At 35.7% G+C, this 22812-nt stretch overlaps 1 protein-coding gene across 1 annotated transcript; it reads left to right on the top strand.

The window, feature by feature from the left end:
- Positions 1–844: 844 nt before the first annotated feature.
- On the top strand, positions 845–22436 carry LOC128992129 (E3 ubiquitin-protein ligase MIB2). Its single transcript, XM_054415557.1, has 16 exons — positions 845–1431; positions 1623–1794; positions 2422–2723; positions 3291–3451; positions 4814–5029; positions 9194–9353; positions 10541–10674; positions 11137–11285; positions 12138–12294; positions 13261–13415; positions 14038–14230; positions 14556–14711; positions 15176–15348; positions 16009–16220; positions 16803–17041; positions 18515–22436. The coding sequence occupies exons 1-15, from the start codon at positions 1212–1214 to the stop codon at positions 17030–17032; spliced, it is 2790 nt and encodes a 929-aa protein (XP_054271532.1). The 5' UTR covers positions 845–1211; the 3' UTR covers positions 17033–17041; positions 18515–22436.
- The last annotated feature ends 376 nt before the right edge of the window (positions 22437–22812 follow it).

Genomic DNA, 22812 nt, shown 5'->3' with positions numbered 1-22812 from the left:
GGAAATTGGGCCAGTCCAAAAATTCTGTTACAGAAAAAAATGGTCGTTCAATCAGCCACTTGTGCAACGTCTTCTCTTCAGACCTCTTTCACTTCCATTGGTAGGATATTGTACAGCTTGGCTCCGGCGTATGTGGGCTTTCGCTGAAAACTCGTTGTGCGGTGCACTGTCAGGTTGAAGTCCTGAGCGTTCCTCATGCTGTATGCGTGAAGGCTTTTGTTTCTCTTCAAGTTTGCGGAGTTTGCAAGGTGGATCACTTCCAGAAGGTAAATGTTGACCACAGATTGGTTACTGGACTATGACAATATTGACTCCGCTCAAAAATGTACAGATATAGAATTTTAATTCATATTGTTTCGGTTTTCAATTAGTGTTTTATTTTCAATATTTTAATAAATTTATGTTCATAAATTTAAATTTAAATCAATAAAGTGCGAATTAATGAGCTGATGTCACCTGTCTATCATGTTATCTTATGGGACGCCTGTCACTGAACAACACCACTTGCGACGTTGCCAATTCTACCAGGCCGCGGCCTGTAGTTAAAGGCGGCCGTGGTCACGTCCGTAGACCGGTGACTGGTGTGTACGGGCTACCGCAATGGCCCGAGCTATGTGCCCCACGTTTTAGTATAGGGAATGCCATTGATTATTGAATATTGGAATAATTTATCATTCTACAATCATTGATAATATTCATTCACATTGATTATTATTTCTATGGTTGAGTCTTGAGTCCTGTACAAGATCCTTGAACTTGCTGAAGAACTAGACTGGACCGACTGTAATATGTCTGTCCAACATTCTGTCTGACGTGATTCAGTGATGTCATTTTGGTATCATCTTCTTGTAATTTTGTAAACAACGTCGTCGTCTCGTCGATTGCTGTGCAAGTTTCTTTGATATCGCGAGATTTAAAATAACAAACATAATATTTCTTTGTAGGTTTAGTACTTGATATGTATTTAACAAACTAATGGTTTCATATTGTCTAGAGTTTGTACATTATTTGCTAATTTGTGTAGTCTTACTTCAATGGCTATGTATATGAACAATAACTTTCTCCCTGCAGGAAAGTATATGAGGAAAGACTCGACTAAATTAAAGAAATCATGATAAAAATATAAAATCCAATTACTTTTTATCATAATACTGATGGCTTTGTGGTGATCTTAAAGAGGCTTTATCAGACAACTATTTAATTTAATTACAATGCTGGTTGTTGGCCTGAGAGTTGTTAGAGGACCTGATTGGGCATGGGACAATCAAGATAGAGGGGAAGGTCATGTTGGAACAGTTGTAGAAGTTGGTAAACCAGGATCTAAAGTGTCCCAAACTGTGTTTGTTCAATGGGATAGTGGAGATAAAACAAATTACAGAGCTGGATACAAAGGAGCTTACGACCTGAGGGTGTTTGATAATGCACCAGCTGGTAAGTAAACTTACCATCTTACTATAATTTTTTTAGCTTATTAGCGTTAACCAGCGTACGATGCTACGCTTAACAACTATTATCTTAAATGGTAATCTGTTGTTTAAGATAAATAACAAAAACTACAACTAGAAAATAAAATAATAACTTAGTCTTAGTTTGAAAAACTTGATTGATTGATGCTTTTACAGGTGTTAAACATGCTAGTATTATCTGCGATGGATGTAAAATTCAAGGAATCGCTGGCATTCGGTACAAATGTACTCGATGTTATGACTATGACCTGTGTGGACCTTGTTACCATATGGACAAACATGACCTCAACCATATCTTTCAAAGATTTGAGACTGCCAATGCAATTGGGTAAGACTGCTCTGAAATTAATCGTTTTAATGTTAAGTAGGCTATAGGTTCTAAAAATAACATACCTAAGTTACCTAATTTACCAACTTCTGTAATTTATGTTTTACAAAACTTATGAATTGATAGGCTACCTTTTAGTTGGCCTACTAATGCTGGGATTTACTCTAGAGATTTATTCTGATTCAGGTTAGTTAGGCCTAGCCTTTGGCAAGTAGTTTTCACATTATTTACACAAGTTCTAAATGAAACTTTAAAACTACCTAAGTTATAGGGCCTAATGTATGTTGCGCAATCCGTAACCTGCTAATTGCAAACCATGCTTTGCTTAGGCCTACACTGTTAAATCCTCAATTTACATCTTTTTTTAATTTGTATAGGCCTTCTTGGTTATGTTTTTGACAAACAAAATTATAAAGTATGAGCTCACTGTTATGCTTGTGGCATTTTTACAAGAGATGATGGACGGGGTACTTGAACGCTTTTAGTGAAAGTGGTCCTGATCCACATGTTTTGTGAATGTTTCTCTCATGCACCTAAGTATGGGACACTAACCACTAGGCTAGCAAAACATTGACCTAAAACTGACCACTATTGTATTGTAACTGATCAACAAATTTTCATTTACAGAGTCGAAATGGTTGCTCGAAAAGGAAGCAAGAAAGTCCAGTGTAAGGGTATCTTCATCGGAGCGAAGGTGATCCGAGGCACAGACTGGGAGTGGGCTGATCAGGACGGCGGCCCCGGACATACAGGGAGGGTTGTGGACATCAAAGGGTGGGACAACGAAACCAGCCGCTCCGTCGCCAAGATCACCTGGTCGTCTGGTAACAACAACGTGTACAGAATCGGACACAACGGCCGGGTGGACCTCAAGTATGTGGAGGAGGGTGTCGGAGGTTTCTACTATCCAGACCATCTTCCCGTTTTAGGTAGGCATGTAGGCCTAATGTTAATCTTAAACAGTAAGCAGTCATTTGTATAGGCTGTTGCAGGAAATGTAAGCCTAGATCCTTGATAATACAACTCCACCAGTTAAATCGAGTGTTAATTGATTTTTTTGGTATTAATCTGTCTTGTAGATATTTATGATTGGATTGTAATCTTTTACAAAAAGTCTGTTGGAAGGTGAGGAAGCTGGAAAGGCTGTTGGCCACAATTTTAATTAGTAAAATGAAGGGATAGCAGACTAGCTTATCTTAGAAGAAGTACAGGTCCTCTGAGGGACTTAGACACTTGAAAAGACACCTGACAAAGTCCTCCAGGAGAAGACATTTTTTAATGTGTTTGATGAGCTACATGTACTTTTGCTGAAATGAGCTAGCTGCTATCCCTTCATTAGACATGGTTACATTAGGTATTTTACTATTAATACTCAGTTATTCTATGATTATCGAAAGGAAAGTAGTCAAAGATCGAGACAGTTGGTATGATAGTTTTGTAAAGAATGTAGGCCTAGTTGAAGAGTTAGTGATAACAATAAAACATGGGATTTTTAGGTCATCCGGTGGAGGTCTCCACATCTCAAGCTGATAGTGGAGACACTGCCCCCAGACACCTGACGTTCAAAGTGGGCGACAGAGTCAAGGTACTCATGGAGGTGGAAACACTGAAGGTTATGCAGAAGGATCACGGCGGCTGGAACGACCGGATGACTGAGGTAAGTCGTACGACTCTACAGTTTATCAATAGCTCCGTCTTAACAAACATAAATTTAGCAAATTTCTATTTGATACTGTTGTTTTATTTTAACAGGACAGTAGAGGTATTCCGGATAATGTTTTGCTAGATTAGTGGCCAGCATGTCAAACTTCAGTACAAGAAGGACAGGTTTGATTCTCGGCATATCCACAGTGATTTGAGAAATTTGACAGAAAAGAAAAAGCACTTACCGTACTTTAGATTTGAGATCAATATAAATATAAGTTATTGGCTCGATGACCATGTGGATTGTTGTTACAAATAGGTACTCAAAACTGTTATTCTTGCTAAATTAGATTTTATAACTTTACAATGTAGTAAGGAAATTAAACAAAAAATCATGAAGATTTTATTTACATACAACCAATCCAAATCAAACCTAAATATTCAAATTGGTGTTCTTAGAAACTTAGAAATAGGGACTCATAGTATCTCCTAGTCTGTTTGCTTAATAAGTGCTTTGTCATGTATAATCTTAAGTGGTATTTAAAAGAGAAAACCAAACATTGACATTATACTAGAAAAAATGTATTATATATAGAATCTCTACTTTGAAAAAAAAAACTTTTATTACATGGGAATTAAACAGTCTTAGTTTCATTTTTTGTTGTTTTTTGCCTGCTGATCACAATATAAATTAATACTAGAGGTTAAAATACAATAGGCTACCTTGTAATCCGTCAATATGACCATGTTACCGATGAAGGCGACCGGTTTCAACCCATCAAAGGGGTCATCTTTAGGCAAAGAATGGACATAGAATTACTCCGAAGAGGTTGTCAAAAAGTCAATAAATTAGAAACAAAGAATAGTAACACCTAAACACATTTTAACAAAAAATGTGCGTGGCCACAAATCGAATGTGCGGCGGACAGTATGCATACATTGAGTTACAAGTCCCTACCCGACTTTTTGACAACCTCTTCGGAGTAATTCTATGTCCATTCTTCACCTGAAGATGACCCCTTTGATGGGTTGAAACCGGTCGCCTTCATCGCTGACATGATCACATTGACGGATTATTAAGGTATTTTAACCTCTAGTATTGTCTTAATTTATAAATTGCCTAGTAATGAAAACCCTATCATTGAGCCAAACTAAGTTATAATCGGGGTAGGAAGTCTGTTATTTTAAATCGTATAGCTCTATTTTGTTGACAAACAGTTTTTATTTTTATTTTGATAAAGCACCTGCATATAGTGTACCTACCTAAAATGTTTGAATGTTTTTTCTGTCTCTAATTATTTTTTACAACTCTGTATACTCTGTGGAAAGTGAGATATTAATAATCTGAATAACAATGGGAATCACCTTGTTATAGTACATAGGCAAGGTGGGAGTAGTACATCGAGTGACAGACCGAGGTGATATCCGAGTTACTTACGAGGGATGCAACAACCGCTGGACATTCAACCCGTCTGCACTCACCAAGATTGACGCTTACGCTGTCGGTGACCTTGTGAAGGTCATTACAGATCCTGACAAGGTCAAGGACTATCAGAAAGGTCACGGAGAGTGGATAGAAGTCATGAGAAGTGTGAGTTATGGATAAAATATTTTGTTGGTTGAAACATATGATAGATTTACTTCAAGAATGTGTCTAGGGCTTCCAAACATCCCAGATCCTGGGGGAGCGAGGTGGTCTAGTGGTTAGAGCGCGGGTTCAAATCCCGCCAAGTCACCACCAATGGATTTTATCTAAGTGATAATGCCGCAACCCCTAGGTCTAGTTTGAAGTAAAGTGAAAAAAAAATTTCGGGCTCGAGCCTAGTGTCTTAGGAGACAAAAAATCCCAGATCCTGAAAATCTTGGGTTTTAGAGGTCACTAAAAGCCTAATAATTTTCTTATTTATCCCCAACTGTTATATTTTATCTGAAAGTTTTCATATTTTACCAATGAAGTAATACATTTCATTGGCTAAATCAGGACTTATTTTAATGCTGACACAACAACATTGTGTGTTGTCATAAATTGTAAATATTTTTTTATATTTTTCATAGGTAGACGTCACATTTCCCACTGTAGCATAAATGATGCATAGTTTATTTATATTTTACACATGAACTCTTGAAAATTACTCTGAAAGGTCCTCAAAACCCCCTAAGAACCACCCAATTTTTGTATGGCAGGTACAGCCTACAGTTTGAATACCCTGTTGATTATACATAGACATAAACATATCAAACAGATACACATTTTAAGTTAAAATAACTTTAAGCTAAACTAGTCTCGGTACTAATATATAGGCATGCAGTAAAATGAACAAAAACATAGCACTGACATTTTGATTTGATTTTGTAATAATAGAACTTCTTCAGTGAGTAAGATTAAGAAAATAAGATCTTAAGTTATTCATATTTTACAACGGATTTACAATTTTTAATAAATTGAATTTTTCTTTACTACTATATTATGCATCAATGAGGTACCTATTTTGTCTCATAAGTTAACTGTACTAATTGATCTGCAAGACAAGTTTTACATTAACTACAATTTAAATTAGATAAATGTTATATCCTTGTGTGTCATTATCAGTAAACTGTCTGAGTCTTATATTTACAATACCCTTACAGCATGCGCTTTGTTGACAAACAGGGTTTTTATCAGTTCACCTTTGTTTTCAAGGCCTTTGTAACATAGGTGTTGTGAATTAGTCATCAAAATTGTTTGTTTTACATCTTATCATACATTTTTTATGGCAACATTTTTGTACCAGTGTGAATTAAATCATTTGTTTTACTTATAATAAACTTAAAAATAACTTGTCTGATCTAATTGTAATGATCTATGAATAAGAAAAGATTTAAAAACTATTTATGGGAATTTCAGGTTTTTTTACATTCGGAGGAAAACAAGTGTGATACCGGTATTTATTTTTACTAGTGCACCTGTTGCTCGAATTCGAGCAATTGCGAAGCATTACAGGCGACTCAAAGATTATGGAAATACTCACGATCTATACAACAGTTAGATATAATCAAAACCTTATCTTGTAAATATCTTATCTTTTTTCAAAAAGCTGATCTTGTTTTTTTAGCGTTTTCTACAAATTGTTCCCTCTCATAGCCGCATTAGGTTGTCTATAATAACGATTATAAATGAAAAAAAAAAACTTTATTTCTATTTCTTCTACTTGGTTGTGTTCTATGACTTTTTCTGTGTTTCCATTGTTTGCAAATCGGTTATTTCAATGATTGCTCAAGAAATGTAGCACAGTGTTAATTCAGTTTTATTTTTAGCCTATATCAAATTGTCCAGGATATCTCACTCTTTTCCATTGTAATAATTACATCAACCCAAGTTTCGTCTACAGATGCAATATGCCAGAGAATATCACCTATTGGATACAGACATTAATCTCCAAGAAGTGGTAAAAAAGGCAGAATCCAACCCATACAATAGATATAAGTGAACTCCATAAGAAATAATTTTAAGAGTTACTGTGATATTAGGATTTTCCACGATTTGGTAATAGAACATTATATTGCAAAACATGACACGATGCAGAAGAAAATCAATTTTAAAATCAGAAAACCCCATTGCAAATACTGTACTACTTCATATTGACAAATTCAATAAATCACAATTTAAATATAACAGCTGTTTCATTAAAAAGTAGTGTAGAACTATGCATACGGTCGTAATGTAAACAAATCTAAAGAGGCAACTTTAAAGGCTTCTGGGGCAGAACCCCAAGGTAATTTACCTCGTTCCTCTTTTGATGGCTCATCTACAGACCAAGACCTTTCTTTAGAGACCCCTACCAAGTTTCTACGCCCAGCCGTTCTCTCAAATTAGCTGTGACAAAAACCCCGTTTTTCTCCATAAGAATAACATGGGATGGGAATTTAAAGGCCACTGGGGCAGATCCCCAAGGGAATTCACCATGCTTCTCTTTTGATGGCTCATCTACAGACCAAGACCTTTCTTTAGACACCTCTACCGAGTTTCTACGCCCAGCCGTTCTCTCAAATTAGCTGTGACAAAGAAAAACAGTTTCAAATTAATATATAGATTTGAACAAAAGAACTGGTCACATGTTGAAGGAATTTCAAAAAAGTAAAAACGCTAGTAAAGCTAGTGACGTAATTAATTGTCTATGTTTTTATCCATTTCGTTATCAGTTCCAATATCCTTGATAATTAAACCAACCTCATTGAATCAATGTACATCGTAATTCCCCATGTTCATTTATTTAAACTATAAAATATTCAGCTCCTCCAAACGTAACCACAACTAAACACAAGCCAAACAACTTATTTAGATTTCATAAAAGGATGGTTAGTCTAATTTCAGTATCCTAGGTCAATGATGACGTTGTGTTCAATCTGTGTCATTCATCTGTATATCTTTGGATAACACCCGTCTGAGGTTGTGGTGGTAATTTAAAATCGTATTCCTGAGGATTCTTGATCTCCATCTTTATGACATCAATATTTCCGGGCCTAATCCAAACAAAGTTCAAGCATTCAAAAACATTAATTGTAAACAAAAAGCTGCCAAGATGAATTAAAACATGTAAAATTTGTGATTTTCCTACCCTTTCCAAAAAAGTTGAGCAGTAAAATAATTTGCATATCTTTTTTATTTAACTCGTGTACAGAGCCTCTACTTGTACACATCGATGGTGTTACTTATCTCGGTGGTCTACTAATCTTACTTATTTCCTATAATCAATGACAAAATCAGAGTAAATAACCTCATAGTTCTATAGGGCATTTTTATAACTAACCAGCTGTTAGTCAAAACAAATTACATTGCACTAAAACAAATCAAAGATTACAATGATTGCTTTCAAAAATAATTTGAGCATCCTAATATTTTACTATGTAAATTAAATTAATCTGTCATCCTCTTACAGAAGAATTGAACGTATCAATGATTAGCATTACACATAGTATAAATAAGTCAACCCTAAGTATGTTTTTACATTTTTATCCAAATGCTGAATTTGTGACACAAAAGCTGAATGTTTACAGCTGTTATGTTAAGCAAATTATTTTATGCCAAAAGCTAGTTAGAATCTTAGCGTCGGCTGCTAGACTTTTTTAAAATTAAAACTTAATTTCTAATAAACTGGGACCCTAAACTAAAATTATGGCTTCGACATTCCCTAGTTCTCAAAATTATCTTTCTTTCAACACAAAAATCATGAAAATCCGTCGAGTGGTTGATTCAGAATCGTGAAATAAAAAAACACTGTTTCGTTTTAATATTATAGATAGTTCAAGAGTTCCGGTTTTCAAACGAGTAATGAAAAACTCTGTAAAGTTTTAGTAAAGTTTATACATTTTAGTAAAGTTGATTGATAAGTGGAATTATCGAAAATCATTAGTTAGCATTAACATAAATTTTTAAATAAAAATCTTTAAATTTATACCGTTTAGTGGATGAAATTACATCTACTGTACATGAAGCAGTAAATATGAAAATTTGAAATTTTTTTGTGATTTTCTGTAAATTAAAGCAACCCTTTCTGCAAATCTTGATTGTGTTAGGCTAGGAATTATCATCTCAGACAGTGCAAGAGTTACTGGTTTAATCCTTGACCTATCCACACAAATTTGAGTTTTCAATCTGCTTATCCATAAAAGTGTTAAACGTTCTTAATTGTAAATTACCACAGGCAACTAATCTCAATTACTCACTAAAAATTAAAACTATTAATTGGAGTTAATATTGTTACAATACTGGTTCCAGGCTCTAGGTAAGGTTGGTACTGTGATTAAGATATATTCTGATGGTGATCTGAGAGTAAGCGTGAACGACCACACGTGGACATTGAACCCTCTCTGCGTAGAACAGATAGCCGAGGACAATCCTGCACCTTCTGTCAATCTAACTGACAGCCTCCCTGCATGTGAGTGGATAAATAATTAGTAGATGGAATAGTTTGGATGGATTTCGAAATATATACTTAACCTTTACTGACCTTGGTAGCTCAGTTAGTCTTAGAAGCCAGATATTAGTAGTGGGCGTGACCATGGCGTGATGAACATTTTTTTCATTTGCTTGTACATACAAGTCTCAGGCCTATGTGTGAAGCGTATTTGGCAAAGAAAGGGGTGAGCTGGTACAGAACAACAGAACAAGAGGCGAACTAAATTGATAAAATTTTGTGGCGCATGCACAACATCGAGGCTGTGGAATCATAGTCCGTGGGGCTATTGACTCACCTTTAAGTTAATAGTGTAGTTTTGATTGATTTTGAAATGAACCTTTGCCAAACATGGCACCTCAGTGATAACGTTTTGACCTAAAAAGCCAAACATATTAGTGTTCCTACCAGTTTACTGTACTATTTAAATACTAGAGATGGTTAAATAATATGGGAAATTTTGAATCTCATAATCAAAAGCAAAACTTAATTTCAAAACTCATGTGATGAGGTCCAATAGTTATAACTGTTAAAAACTGTTGGAAAGTACCAGTCAAAATAACCATAGAGTAATATCTAACCTTTTACTGTTTGTTAATTATTACTGGCTAATTGATGTCTAATCTGTAATTGTTTTAACAGTAGTAGTTGTATGGTCACTTGTATGGTCAGTCTTGGCTGTCCTGCTCCGGTTGTTAGCCACTCAGCCTACATTTTGTGATCCATTTATTTATTTTAGTTTCAAAGTTGCTCACTAGGTATTACCACTCAGCATATAGGAAAACAAACATTTTGTAGACAAAACGTGTTCTTTGACACTGGATCTGTTGGCCAAATCATCTGATTGTTGTTATGTTAGGCAGTAAGTTTAATCATCCAGGCAGTGATGGGGACAGTAAAGTTAACCACTCAACTGATAAAGACAAAAATAGTCTTTCAGATCTCTCAACTTTTTAAAGGAAAGAGCACTTAGCTTAGAAATTCATTGAGGAAGAAACAATTTCACTAAATTTCATTCATGTAGATTGATTATATTGTTTTCTGTTGTAAATATAAAATTTAAATGTCAATTGCCTAGAAATATTTTTTTTCAGGGTAACTCAATTATTGTATATCAATTTCTTCTTCCTCAATGTTAAAGATAGTAAGAGTTTGTGGTATTTTTACAGGTGACCAGGATGCCAGTCTTGCCAACATGGTAGAAACTCAGCTGGAAATTTCCAATGTAGACAGACTGGTGAGGGAAGCAGCTCAGGGCCATATAGATGCGATACGAACGTTCATCACCGAACATCCGGACCAGGTAAGCCAACTGTAAAATGTGTTCAAATGAAAATTTATATGTATCGTTGAAAAAACGTAGTACATTGGATTTTTTGAGGTCACTCGATTCTCTCTCAAATTACACATGCTAATTAGTTTTTGTATGCCTTTCCATGATGGAGTTTACACAATGCATGGAAAGATTTTGTCTAAAAGGCCTAGCCTGAACCTTAAAGGGTCAGTCAAGAAATGTACAGTCCCAGCAAAAACATACTTGGTCCACAAAAACAGCTGAGAGACAATCATTGTTCAATTATGCGCTCAAATAAATAAAAAGAAAGCTACCAAAATTTATATTTACATTAATTATATCTATGTATATTTATTGAAACTGAATAATGCAATCCAAAGATCTTACTAAAGAAAGCTGACTTAACTGAACTACTGTAATTTATTTAAAAAAAACCTCGTAAAACATTCTAATATAACATCCCTTTATCAGATTGACGCCCAAAGTCATGGCAAGACGTTCCTATTGGTCGCTAGTCATCAGGGCCATATGGAGTTGGTCTGTTACCTGCTCAACAACAACGCCTCTATACAGCTGACAGACGACGAGGGAGACACTGCGCTTCACTACGCTGCCTTCGGGTGAGTATACAATATTTAAGATTGTAGTGTTTGAGGAAATTATTTGCTAAAGATGTAAAAGTGGAAATTATCATTGTGGTTTTGAAATTTTGTAGATATTTTATTTTTGACTTTTTTCGTTTATGTTACTTTTTTCACTTTGCAACATCTGTTGAGTAGAGAGTTGAATAATAAATTTTGTGTTATACCACATTTTCAACGATATCAGTGGTTCCAGAAACAATTAAGTAGTAATAGGGGGTGTGTGTGTGTGTAATAGCTCCTAACAATATTGCTTCTGTTACCTGTTTCTGTGACCACAAATCATAAATGGTTCTTGGCTTTTCCCACGCTTAACTAGCCTCCTTCGCTCTCTGTCCTTTCCCAGTTCTAGATTGCTGTTTCAAAAATTAAGAGCGTTGTATTGCTTTTTTTTCAATACCGGTAATGCAAATAATACAATTGGTAAAAACTCTTGTGTTTAAACGAAAGCAGTTGGATTTTTGTGTTAAAAAATCTACTCCTTTAAACTGTGATATTGGCTTACATGAATTTTCAATATCTTGTCAGAATAACAAGATAACAACAACAAGTATAACAAGATATTGTTGTTGTTGTAATATTAACAAACATGGGGTAACATGTTTTGCTGAATAGCATTTTAAATACCTCAGCCCATAAAATGCATTAAATTTGCTTCAGTAGCTTTGTTGAACAAATCTAAATTGTCGGCTAGAATTTTCACAAGTTAAACAAGGTAGTCATCTCTTGAACACCGACATTCGCCTACTTTGACCACAAAACCATAGTTCATGTTCATTTTCTCTCTATCTAAAGCTAAGAAAGTACAGTAATATAGTTTCTCCACCGCAGCAACCAGTCGAGTATCATGGAGGTGCTGCTGGAGAGAGGCGCAGACGTGAACGCAGTCAACAAGAGCCATTGTTCTCCCCTCCACGTAGCCGCCAACAAACAGTTCATACACTGCGTCCGGGTATTGCTGAAACACAAGGCTAATGTCAACGTACAGGTAACTAGAGTTGTGCCCGACTTTTCAAGTTGATGAGATGTTTCTAAACTAAAAAAGCTTCAAGGTGGAAATAGGCTTTGTATTGTTAAAATTGTAAATTAAAATTCATTGAAATGACCGTAATAAAGTTACAACTGATGGAGTTGTTGACAAAAGTAAAACCTATTTTAATTTTTAGTGATATAAGTTAGTCAGAAAATTTTAATTTTATTTACGTCTGCTTCAGACAAGTAATCCTGTGAAAATGTCACCATCAAAAACAGTTTTTTTAACCAAGCTTTTGAAATGTGAATTGCTCTTTCACCCATTTCAAGTCATTGATACTTCTCCAATTTGTCAATGCTTAGGGAACGAGTTGGCATCAGTCTACAAAATAACGGCAGCACCTACACAACAATTACATAGAACTAATTAACCTACTAACTAAATTACTGGAAAAAACAAAAGTCTCATCAGAGAGCAAAACAAAATTAACTTACTATTTAAAAAATACAGTTTACTTACTGCCATATCTTAGTAGATATTTGGCCGCACCAACAAAGCTCCTCCACCTTTTTTAAACTCCTCCGTCTTCCTCAGTTGCTCATATTCCCCAATATCTACCACCATTTCGCTCCACCACTTTTGCCGTGGCCTCTCAGTTGTCTTTTCAAGGTTTCTTATTTTTAGAATGAAAAAGTCAAAGAAAATAAAAATTATTAAATGTTAGAACAACCCTTGAGAAGAAGTCAACTGTAATGGTATGTCTAATTTTAACATCATGTGAAGTGTCAAAAAATAGTGGTTCTTAATGTACAAACAACATAATTACTATGCAGTAGGAGTATATTCTCAATGTATCTGCTCCGGTGTTCAGTCATATAACCTTGAAATACCTTAATTTCATAATACTCCATTGTTCAAGGAACAGATAATATAGAAGGTTGGATAATTTTACAAGCTATAGAAAGTGGTAACTGTTTGCAGGATTCTTACGGAGACACAGCCTTGCATGATGCCATTGGAAAGGAGTCCCAGGACATCGTGGAAATGCTGTGCAGTGTTCACGGCATCGACTTCACCGTCCGCAACAAACGCGGCTTCAACATCCTACATCACGCGGCACTCAAGGGCAATAGCTTGTTAGTAGGTGTTTATAACCTTGATGTAAACATCAGGACTAGGAAGGGGGAAATGTTCCTGGCTAATGAAACAGCTGGTCTTAACCAGTAACAATGCTAATGGAACTTCGCTATCAGGCAAATGGGAGTTCACTTTGTATGCAGGATTGGTGCAGCATTGGGGGTATTTTATTCTAACGCCTTGAAATTACTTAGCCTTTGTTGATCAATTCATGTTTTTGTATGATCAATTATCCTTCCTTATTATAGGAACAAACTGAACTGTTAAAAGTTGTGCCATCTTCAAACAATTCGCGTTGAAAACACTGTTTTTGTATTGTTTTGAGCATAAAAGGGACCCCATAAAACTTTGTTTTCATATTCCGATCATGCTAGTTCGTGAACTCCTTCTATAAAAATATTTATTTCATATTATATTCATCTCGGTGGCTTAGCCAAAGGGCATTGTAATAGTTCTTTTACTCTGCATTTTGTTAAACTCAAATATCCATGTAAGAGTGATAATTTATTCAATAAGTTATCAACACCAATTAAAATGTACGTAATAGGTATTTTCAATTTTTAAGCCTTTATTTTTTAACTGCTTTGAACCTCTTTAATCATGAACGTGTATTTTCTGCAGTGCAACTGAAAAGATCTTGGCTAAAGCGCGCCACCTGGTGAATGTTAAGAAAGATGATGGGTTTGCGGCTTTACACCTGGCTTGTCTCAACGGTCACCGAGCAGTGGTGGAGACACTAGCGCTGCAGGGTGGTGCAGACACCAACCTTCCCAACATCAAGAAACAAACACCTTTACTGTTGGCAGTGTCACAGGTTAGTGAGAGTACAAAGTACACACATTTACTTTGATATACAGGGAGAAAAACTGTACCGGGACAGTTATGTATAAAAAAATAAAATAAAAATGGAGCTTCAAATCTTGGTACAAATTTACTGGGCATTAAAATAATTTTAACACATTACTCAGTGTGATACGCTACCTCCTCAGGGGGACGGCTCGCTAAGAGTCAGAAGAAAATCTTAAATGTAAGCATAGGATGATACGCAGATCAAATTAAAGGCCTTTACTAATACAATACCCCAAATTTGAACTCAAACGAACAACCGAGTTAACATTTTCTGTCTCGTGTTGTCGCAGGGTCACTGTTCTGTGGTGGAGATGCTGGTTGGTCAACTCAAGGTCGATCTGAACGCTGTGGATGAGGAGGAAGACACAGCGTTGCACGTGGTGCTGCACAAACGCACATCTATCCACACGGAGATCAATGAAAATGAGGCGCCTTCCATCTACGGGGTGAGTGCTTGCAAACTTTGTATCCCCCAAAGTTTTGATAATCTTAAGAACTTTTGTTTTCATCCCAGAGAATAGATTTTTTACTTTATTCAAGGCATTGGTATTTTTTACCTTATTTGTAAGGAACCAATCCAAAAACTGGTCTTTGAATGTCTTCAGATTTGAAGTCGAACACCTTAACTACAGTACTTTGCAACCCGGACAATTGTTCTTCAAAATATTCTCAAAACATCACTAACTGCAACCAAACTCACTTGTATCTTTTACATTGACGAAGAAAAGAATTCCTTGCAGTTTAAATCACATTGTTCGCAACACAATGCTTTTTGTGTGTTTTCAACTGGCTGGAAATCTTAACTTGGGTTAGTCAGTTATTTATCCATTCCTTCACCACTAATGTATTCCTAAGCCAAATACTTTTTCCTCCAAAAAAGTAACCGTAAATAATCTATGTGTTTTGTCAGATATGGGCGGAGTTGATGAGTCAGTGCGACTTCCCTGTGGCTGTAGCTATTGCCTGCTACCTGGTACAAGAGGGCTGTTCCGTAGAGAAGACCAACAGTAAGAAGCAGATAGCGTTGGACCTGGTGTGTCCTGCTGTCCAGGAAATCATCAGACAGTATATTCCCTCCAAAATGTGAGTAGGACATCATCAAAATGTATATTCTCATTCAAAATGTAAGAAATGCATTCTTGTTATATCATCAGATAGTTATCCGTTATCCCCTTTAAATGTAAGTAGGACATCATCATCACAGTGAATCTCCTCTCTGGTATCAGTGATCACTGATTTTTTATAGTTTTGAATCCCATTTGTATTTGGATTGTCGCACTAGTTGAGATTTGATTAACTCCCTTGTGACATTATCGGACAGTATAATCCATGAAAAATATAAGTAGGACATCATCATATAGTGTCTCCCCTCCGAAATGTAAGAAGGACATTATTAAACAGATTTTACCGTGACTGCAGCAGATAATGTTCACAATTTTTGCATGACCACAAAAGATGTTCAAGTTTTTGCTGAGAAGACAGTTAAAATATTCACAATTTCGACGTGACCACAGAAAATGTTCTAAATTTTACCGTTACTGCAGCAAGACGTTCACAGGTTTTCCCTGACTGCAGATGATGTTCTTGATTTGGCCGTGACCACAGAACATGTTAAAGATTTTTCCATTAGGAGGAAGGTGTTCACAATTCCTCAGTGACAGAGGAAGATGTTCTTGATTTTACAGTGACAGCGGAAAACGTTCACAATTTATTGAGTGTATCTGACCATGTATTCTGTGACAGCCCTCTACAGGAGTCGGAGGGGGTGGCAGAGGAAGTGGAGGAGGAAGACCAGTGCCGTTCGACCCCAGTAGAGTGCTCTGTGTGTTCAGTACTAGCAGACAACAACGTACTGCTGGAGCCGTGTGGTCACCGTGTAGCATGTGAAGAGTGTAGCGCTCGCATGAAGAAGTGCATTCAGTGCGGCTCACAGATCAACAGAAGACTGACTCAGGGTAAGTTGAACATAGTGTTGCAAGGTTTATTGTGGTTTGGACGTGGTAATGTTGTAGTTAAAAAATTGTTGTCAAATAAATTTTTTTAAATGTTTTTTTAGTAACAATAAGAGGCTATTTGTTAAAAGTTAATTTTTGGTGTTGGGAAGTTTATGTTATTTGAGAAGAATTATGGCAGACATATTCCATCATTATTAAAACACAAGTTTTGATGACGTAAAAGGATTTGATTTTTGATCCTGTCCGCAGTTGAGAAAGTATCTAAAACATTATAAAACTAGTAAACAAACAGGAGGAGGGTATCAGATTCCAGGTCCTGAAAGTAATGAATACTTGTTCTTATTAAACTAATTATTATGGAAATGGTCACTATTTTAAACTGACTTTCTAAAAATATTTTCATATTAAAAACAATTTGGTTTAGAAGAGTATGGAATACTTAACCCAAAATTAGAATACAGTATCAAAAATCCTCCTAGATCAATAATTAGTAATAGTAGCCTATTCTTGATATGACGTTTATTGAACTGTCACTACAAACATCGTATAACTTTTTGACACGTCATCTTATTGTTGCTTTAGATGGAAGGATTATTGCATGCAAGAACCATCAGCCTAGCGCCGAGCGACTGCGCTACCTGGAGAGCAAGATAGCGGAGATCGAGGAGGCGCATTGCTGTTCAATTTGCATGGAGAGACGGCGCAACGTCGCGTTCCTGTGCGGCCACGGCGCCTGCGACAAGTGTTCACTGACCTTGCGCACCTGTCACATGTGTCGCAAGACCATCACCAAGAAAATAAACCTCTACTGATAGTGATATGTGAGTAGTGATGGTAAATAAGTCTTAGGTTAAAAGAATGAGGCTGAAACCCCTAAATTCAGGGTGTCTTCCAGTCATTGTTGTCACTGGTTTTTAGTGTGTAGCAGAAGTAATTCTTATATAAGAGAATTGGTAGACACCCTGTAATGTTTAGGCAAAACATTTTCTAGTGCGTTATTAATTAGGAAAATTCAAGAACATGGTTCATTACTTAAGAGGGTTCCCTACCCCCATTGAAAAACGTCAGAAAACCGCTTCGCGCGGTATCATATAGCGATTCTAGTTTTAACATTTAAATTGTGAACCAAACACCATTTTGTACATAAAGAGTGGTTCTACTAAGTTTGCTTTTTAAAAAATGTCTATGCTTACGCAATCAAGAGCAACGACTTGTCAAAGTTAGTGAACTTTACAGTTAAAGTTCAGTAACTTTAACAAGTCGTTGCCCTTGATTGCGTAAGCATAGACATTTTTTAAAAAGCAAACTTAGTAGAACCACTCTTTATGTACAAAATGGTGTTTGGTTCACAATTTAAATGTTAAAACTAGAATCGCTATATGATACCGCGCGAAGCGGTTTTCTGACGTTTTTCAATGGGGGTAGGGAACCCTCTTAAACAAGCAATGTAACTTTTAATTAAAATTTTAAATTGAATTGAGTTTAAATTTTAAGATACATGCTAACATAGCCAACCTAACATGAGAATGACGTTACTTTTGATAACCCTCCATACATTTTACTTTGATAGGATGAATAGCTTTGGGTGTGTGGCTATGATGTTCTTTCACCATCCCTACAGAAATTCTTGATTTTCGGTGACAGTTGATATGAAAGAAAATTATTGTTTCCCAAACTTTAGTTTAAAGAAAGGGCTGATTTCACCTTTTGCTCACCATCGCTTACCTTTTTTTTCATAATTTTAGCTCAGTGCATGTTTACTGCAGTGCACAATATATATAAAAAAAAGTTAACAGAGAAATAATAAAGCTAATATTATAATAGCTTAAATTTAACTGAGGTCTGTTACTAAGTATGTATTTAATTTCGGAGTCATGATGAAAAGTATCATTTCGTTAGTTAGGAACTTGTACCAAAAGTGATCTTCCGGCATTTGCTTCATGAAACTCATCGACTTTGCCTCGTTCATGAAACTTGAGCATGCAACGGAAAAGGTCACTAGTATTGAAATATACTATTCCATTTTCCTTCTTTACCCCCATATCAAGTCTACATAATACAGTAAAACCTCGATAACAAGACTCTCATTGGGTTTATTAAATGTGAATTTTTGTCAAATTGGACTTCTTAGTTCTTATCGAGGTATACAATAACATGTTTTTTTCTTTTGGGTAAAACAAATTAAGAGGGATCTGAAAATGACACTAGTTATCAAGGGTGATTTGTTATCGAGTCTTCTTATCGAGGTTCCACTCTAGATTGATGGATAATTAACTGTATTCAATTTGTTGCAGCCATGTGTTCCTACATCACGATGTTCGTTCCTTCCAGACTTAATCTTGTGATTTGAGATTATTGTGTACATCTGTAAATAGTACTTGTATTAAACTAATCGAGCCAAAAATGTATTTTAATATGAAATAACGGAGACGCGAGATCGTTGAGTATAACAGTTTTATTTTTGTCTTATTTATTTCTAGGGATTTGATTTAATTGTAAATAGTATAAACGACAACAGCTCAGTTTTATTTTTTTAGTATGTTTATGAAACATTTAGGCTACAATAGTGGGATTATGTTAGTGATAAATTTAGTTTCGAAACTAGTAATTTTGTGAAGTTTAAACTATTTCACTATTTTGCCAGTTTAGATGCTTGTGTTGCATTGTATATTTAGACAAATACTTACATTTTGCTTGTTAATAGTAACTGATTGTTTCACGTGTTATACACTCTATGGTTACCTCGATGGTTCCAGCAAAGAGTGAAATATTAGGCAATTGTCTAGTTAAATCAGTAGCAAATATTTGTCTTGGGCTAAATAATTGACAAATACATAGTATAAAAAATTAGATTTTTTTATGTTATTTGATTTTATCACAAATCACAATATTATAAACCTTTGAGCCTAGTAGAACCATCTCAATGGCATTGTATGACTTTATAAAAATGATTATTTCGCTCATTGATTTTATGTAATGGTGCTTAAATCTGTTTCCTACTTTTGGTCAACAAAATCTTTGTCATAACTATTTTTATATGCATATTTATATTTAGACATTTTGGACATTATGTTTACTTTTACTATATCATAGCTTGTATTCATTAGTTCAATTTGCAAATATGCATGGTTGACTGTATTTTTTCTTGCCGTATTTAGTATTTTAAGATATAGTGTATATTTATTATATAAATTGAATTCCCGTATGTATTGCGTAATAATGATTTGAAATTCACCGAAGAATAAAAGATTTATGTTATTTACCAAGGTTATCAAAGGTTGTAAGTAAAAAATAATTTATAGGAAGAGTAATATAATATAATTATATTTTTTTTTACTCAGTTGTATACAATTATTTTACTTTAAGAATCCCTTGGATTGCTTTATAAAAGCTCCACCCTAAAATTAAGGAATTGAATGGCAAGCGAATGCAATAGGTTTGAATATGTTTATATTTATTAAGGTCAACAACTGATAAAACTATCTTAGGGTAAGAAAAGTGATTATAAATAGAATTAAATAACAATTTGTATAAATTAACAAACTAACACTAACGTGCAGGTACTTCAGTTTCACTTGCAAAGATTCAGACATTTATCTTAACCCTGTAAAAAAATATAAAGCGTGAAATTTATGTCACATTGACTGGTTTGATACAACTTCAGTGCTTGAAAATGGTCGTAGATAAATCCAAAATGTCTACTGAAGTTTCTAGGCCCAAGGCTTTTAATACCGTCCTCTTTATAACTCTTCGTCATTGTCTTCTTCTCAGAAACCCTCAGCACCACTCGCAGACACATCCAGGTCTGGGATGGGCTTAGAGGGGATAGAAGACAGCTTAATCTCGCAGGTGGATACTAAGCTGTGCCTCAGTAGGTACTCTTTGGCTTTCCTCCAAACGCGTACAAGGGAAGCACATTCTTATCCACAGCTCTGTAGATTCTACTGGTGAGATGTCCGCACAGTGGACCTTCCACTGTGGCCAACACTGCCAACTTGATCTTCCTTTTGTCCATCGGCTGCAGACTTTATTTGATCTCTGACTGCAGAGTTTCTTCATCACTTACAATCTTAAAACACTTGGCGTTGTCAGTGACAGTCAGTCACAGCTTCTCACGGTGACGGCCCATGTTCTTGATGCAAAGTGTTTTGAACACCCCACACCAGCTGTTTGTGGCTACCTTCAGTTCCCCAACTGGATTAGGAAGGCTGCTGCTGTTACCACGGGAGGTTGGAGAAGTGGCTCTAGAAATGTGGGGAGTTGCCAGAATGTTATTTGATTAGTGAGAGGTGCACCGATCTTCTTGTAGCTAAGTTTGACTGCTTGTGCGGAGGGAAGACAGCTTGTAGAGTAAGTTCTCCACATCTGAGTGGGTTTCTCATTTCCGCCGTGTCAGCATGTATAACAATAGTCTGGTTAGACTGGACGGTGGAAGTTGGAAGGATGCACTTTGTAACCAAATGCAGCAGTTGTTCTGAGCACCACTAGCTCATTACCTCTGTTGTACAGAGAAAAGTCAGAGGGTTCCACCTTGGTGACTGGAGCTCCATAAAAGAAGGGCTTGAGAGTTGCAACCAAAGTCACAGGTGCAACAGGTTTCAGTGACCAGAAGAAACCTTACTATCCCCTCAACAAGAATGATTGTATCTGGAGATCCAAGATGATGATAGGGCAATGATAGGAGGTGTCTCACTCAGCACAAGTTTTCTGACTATCTGTCCTGGATCCACTATCTATGTCATTGTCTGCTTCTATCTCCTTCCAAAATTGAGCAAAACGTCCTCATGAGTCACCTTAGTAACCGTTAATCTTCAAGGGTACTGTGATGCGGCCCTCATTCTTCATCATGATGGTATGTTGATATTTACCATCATGTTGACATTCAGGGATTGGTATTATTTCACCTTTATGTTGGGTCAACACTCAACAAAGACACCTTTGGTATCTCATCTACAATTTCCCCAAATATGTTTCTGCATTCTGTTGCTTGAGTCAGTGGATTTTTTTGTTACTTCAATTTTCATTTTTATCACACCTCCGATTAAAGCTGCTACATTTATAGTTAGAATCCGTCTTTGGCCAGGGTTGAGGATCAGTTCAGGAATAGAAAAATGAACATGATTTGCCGAATCCTTCCTATGGTCATCCACGTAACATGCCTTGCTTAAACTATACTCCGCCGGGTAAGAGAGTTCATTGAAGACGTCAAAGTCCATTGACTACGGAGTCATCACATACACAGGCATCTTCAAAATCAGTAATGTTGCAGACATGTCACCAGATTCATTCATTGTGTCAAAGTTGGAGTATTGAGTATTGTCTCTTGTTGAAGATCTAAGGTTCAACTCCTTGGCAGAAGCTATTATCCCCTTCAACCATTGATGAAATTCTGTTTGGTTTTAAGGACTCATTAGGTTTGCTCTGGGCCTTAGTCTGCGAATCCATAAGCTGATCAAGCACCTCCTTATGATTGGCTCCATTTTGTAACTTCTCCAGCAACTCCTTGATGTATGACAGTGACAGGCTGGGCACAGAAGTGTCTGCCTCGTCTCCGTGTATGTTGGAGTATTGCTCTACTGGAGAGTGTGGCAGCGCATAGGTATATAAGTTTGCAAAAAATTAACTAGTCTATTCTTCACCAATATCTCAAAGCAATAATAAAATACACATTTTTGTATGAATAAACTGATTAAACATAACAGATGCATGTTGAAGAAGGAATTGGTCATTTGACATTTCCCAATGAAATATTATATTAGTTAAAAGCGGCATCATATAATTAAGCTGGCATTCTGCTTCGTGTTTTTGTTTTCAATCTATATTCACCTCAGTGCAGAGAAAATTAAATATAGCTTTTCCTTGCTTTTAAGTACCTGATAACTGATTTCTTGCTTGGGGAATGGACAGCAATTTTCCACACATGATGAGAAAACTGCAGTCTAAATCAAAGTAAAGCAATACACAACACTGTTAATACTATTAATAACAACTGATTACCAAAATGTTAATCTTAATAAATTAAATGAGTGGTTTTTGTTCTAGTTGAAATTGCATGTTAATTGTATGTTATGGACAATTTCTACTGGGTAGTGAACAATGTTGTATTTATTTATACCATATACATATATATAATATTGATATACTGTAATATTTTAAGGTTGTAAACCTAAATAGTCCCATCTTTTAAGAATTGTGATATTAAAACATTGAAATTTGTATTGGCCTCTTTTTGGAATCCTTGTACAAAGTTATTTTAGTTGTATAGTCCAGTAAATAGAGACAAAAATAGGGGGGTTAACTTACAAACGGTCCGGTAAGTCTAAATTTTTTATATGTTGTCTAGGATGGTAAGTAGGTGTTAAAACCGCAAAATGCACAATTCTACCCCCTCCGCGCCCGCCGCCATATTGAAAAAACGATAAAATCTGTACTTTCTAGAGATTTTCACCTATATCTCCGTTTTGGTGCGTTTTAGCAAAATATATGTAATGTAAATGTTGTAGACAATTAAATTTCCTATAATATAAGTATAACAATTTGGTTCTAAGACTTATGGTTACGAAAATATTTAAATTTTTATACAATAAAACAT

This window comes from Macrosteles quadrilineatus, unplaced genomic scaffold (assembly GCF_028750875.1).
Source record: "Macrosteles quadrilineatus isolate MER2022 unplaced genomic scaffold, UCM_ALF_1.0 Scaffold_4__1_contigs__length_99947679, whole genome shotgun sequence".
NCBI classification, from domain to species: Eukaryota; Metazoa; Arthropoda; class Insecta; order Hemiptera; family Cicadellidae; genus Macrosteles; species Macrosteles quadrilineatus.
This window is presented reverse-complemented; position numbering and strand designations above follow the sequence as displayed.

Bases quoted from the DNA above. Each gene is read 5' to 3' on its own strand.
- LOC128992129 (XM_054415557.1), top strand. From the start codon at position 1,212: ATGCTGGTTGTTGGCCTGAGAGTTGTTAGAGGACCTGATTGGGCATGG. The intron at 10,675-11,136 runs GTAAGCCAACTG...TCCCTTTATCAG, and splicing joins TCACCGAACATCCGGACCAG to ATTGACGCCCAAAGTCATGG. The intron at 14,712-15,175 runs GTGAGTGCTTGC...GTGTTTTGTCAG, and splicing joins AGGCGCCTTCCATCTACGGG to ATATGGGCGGAGTTGATGAG.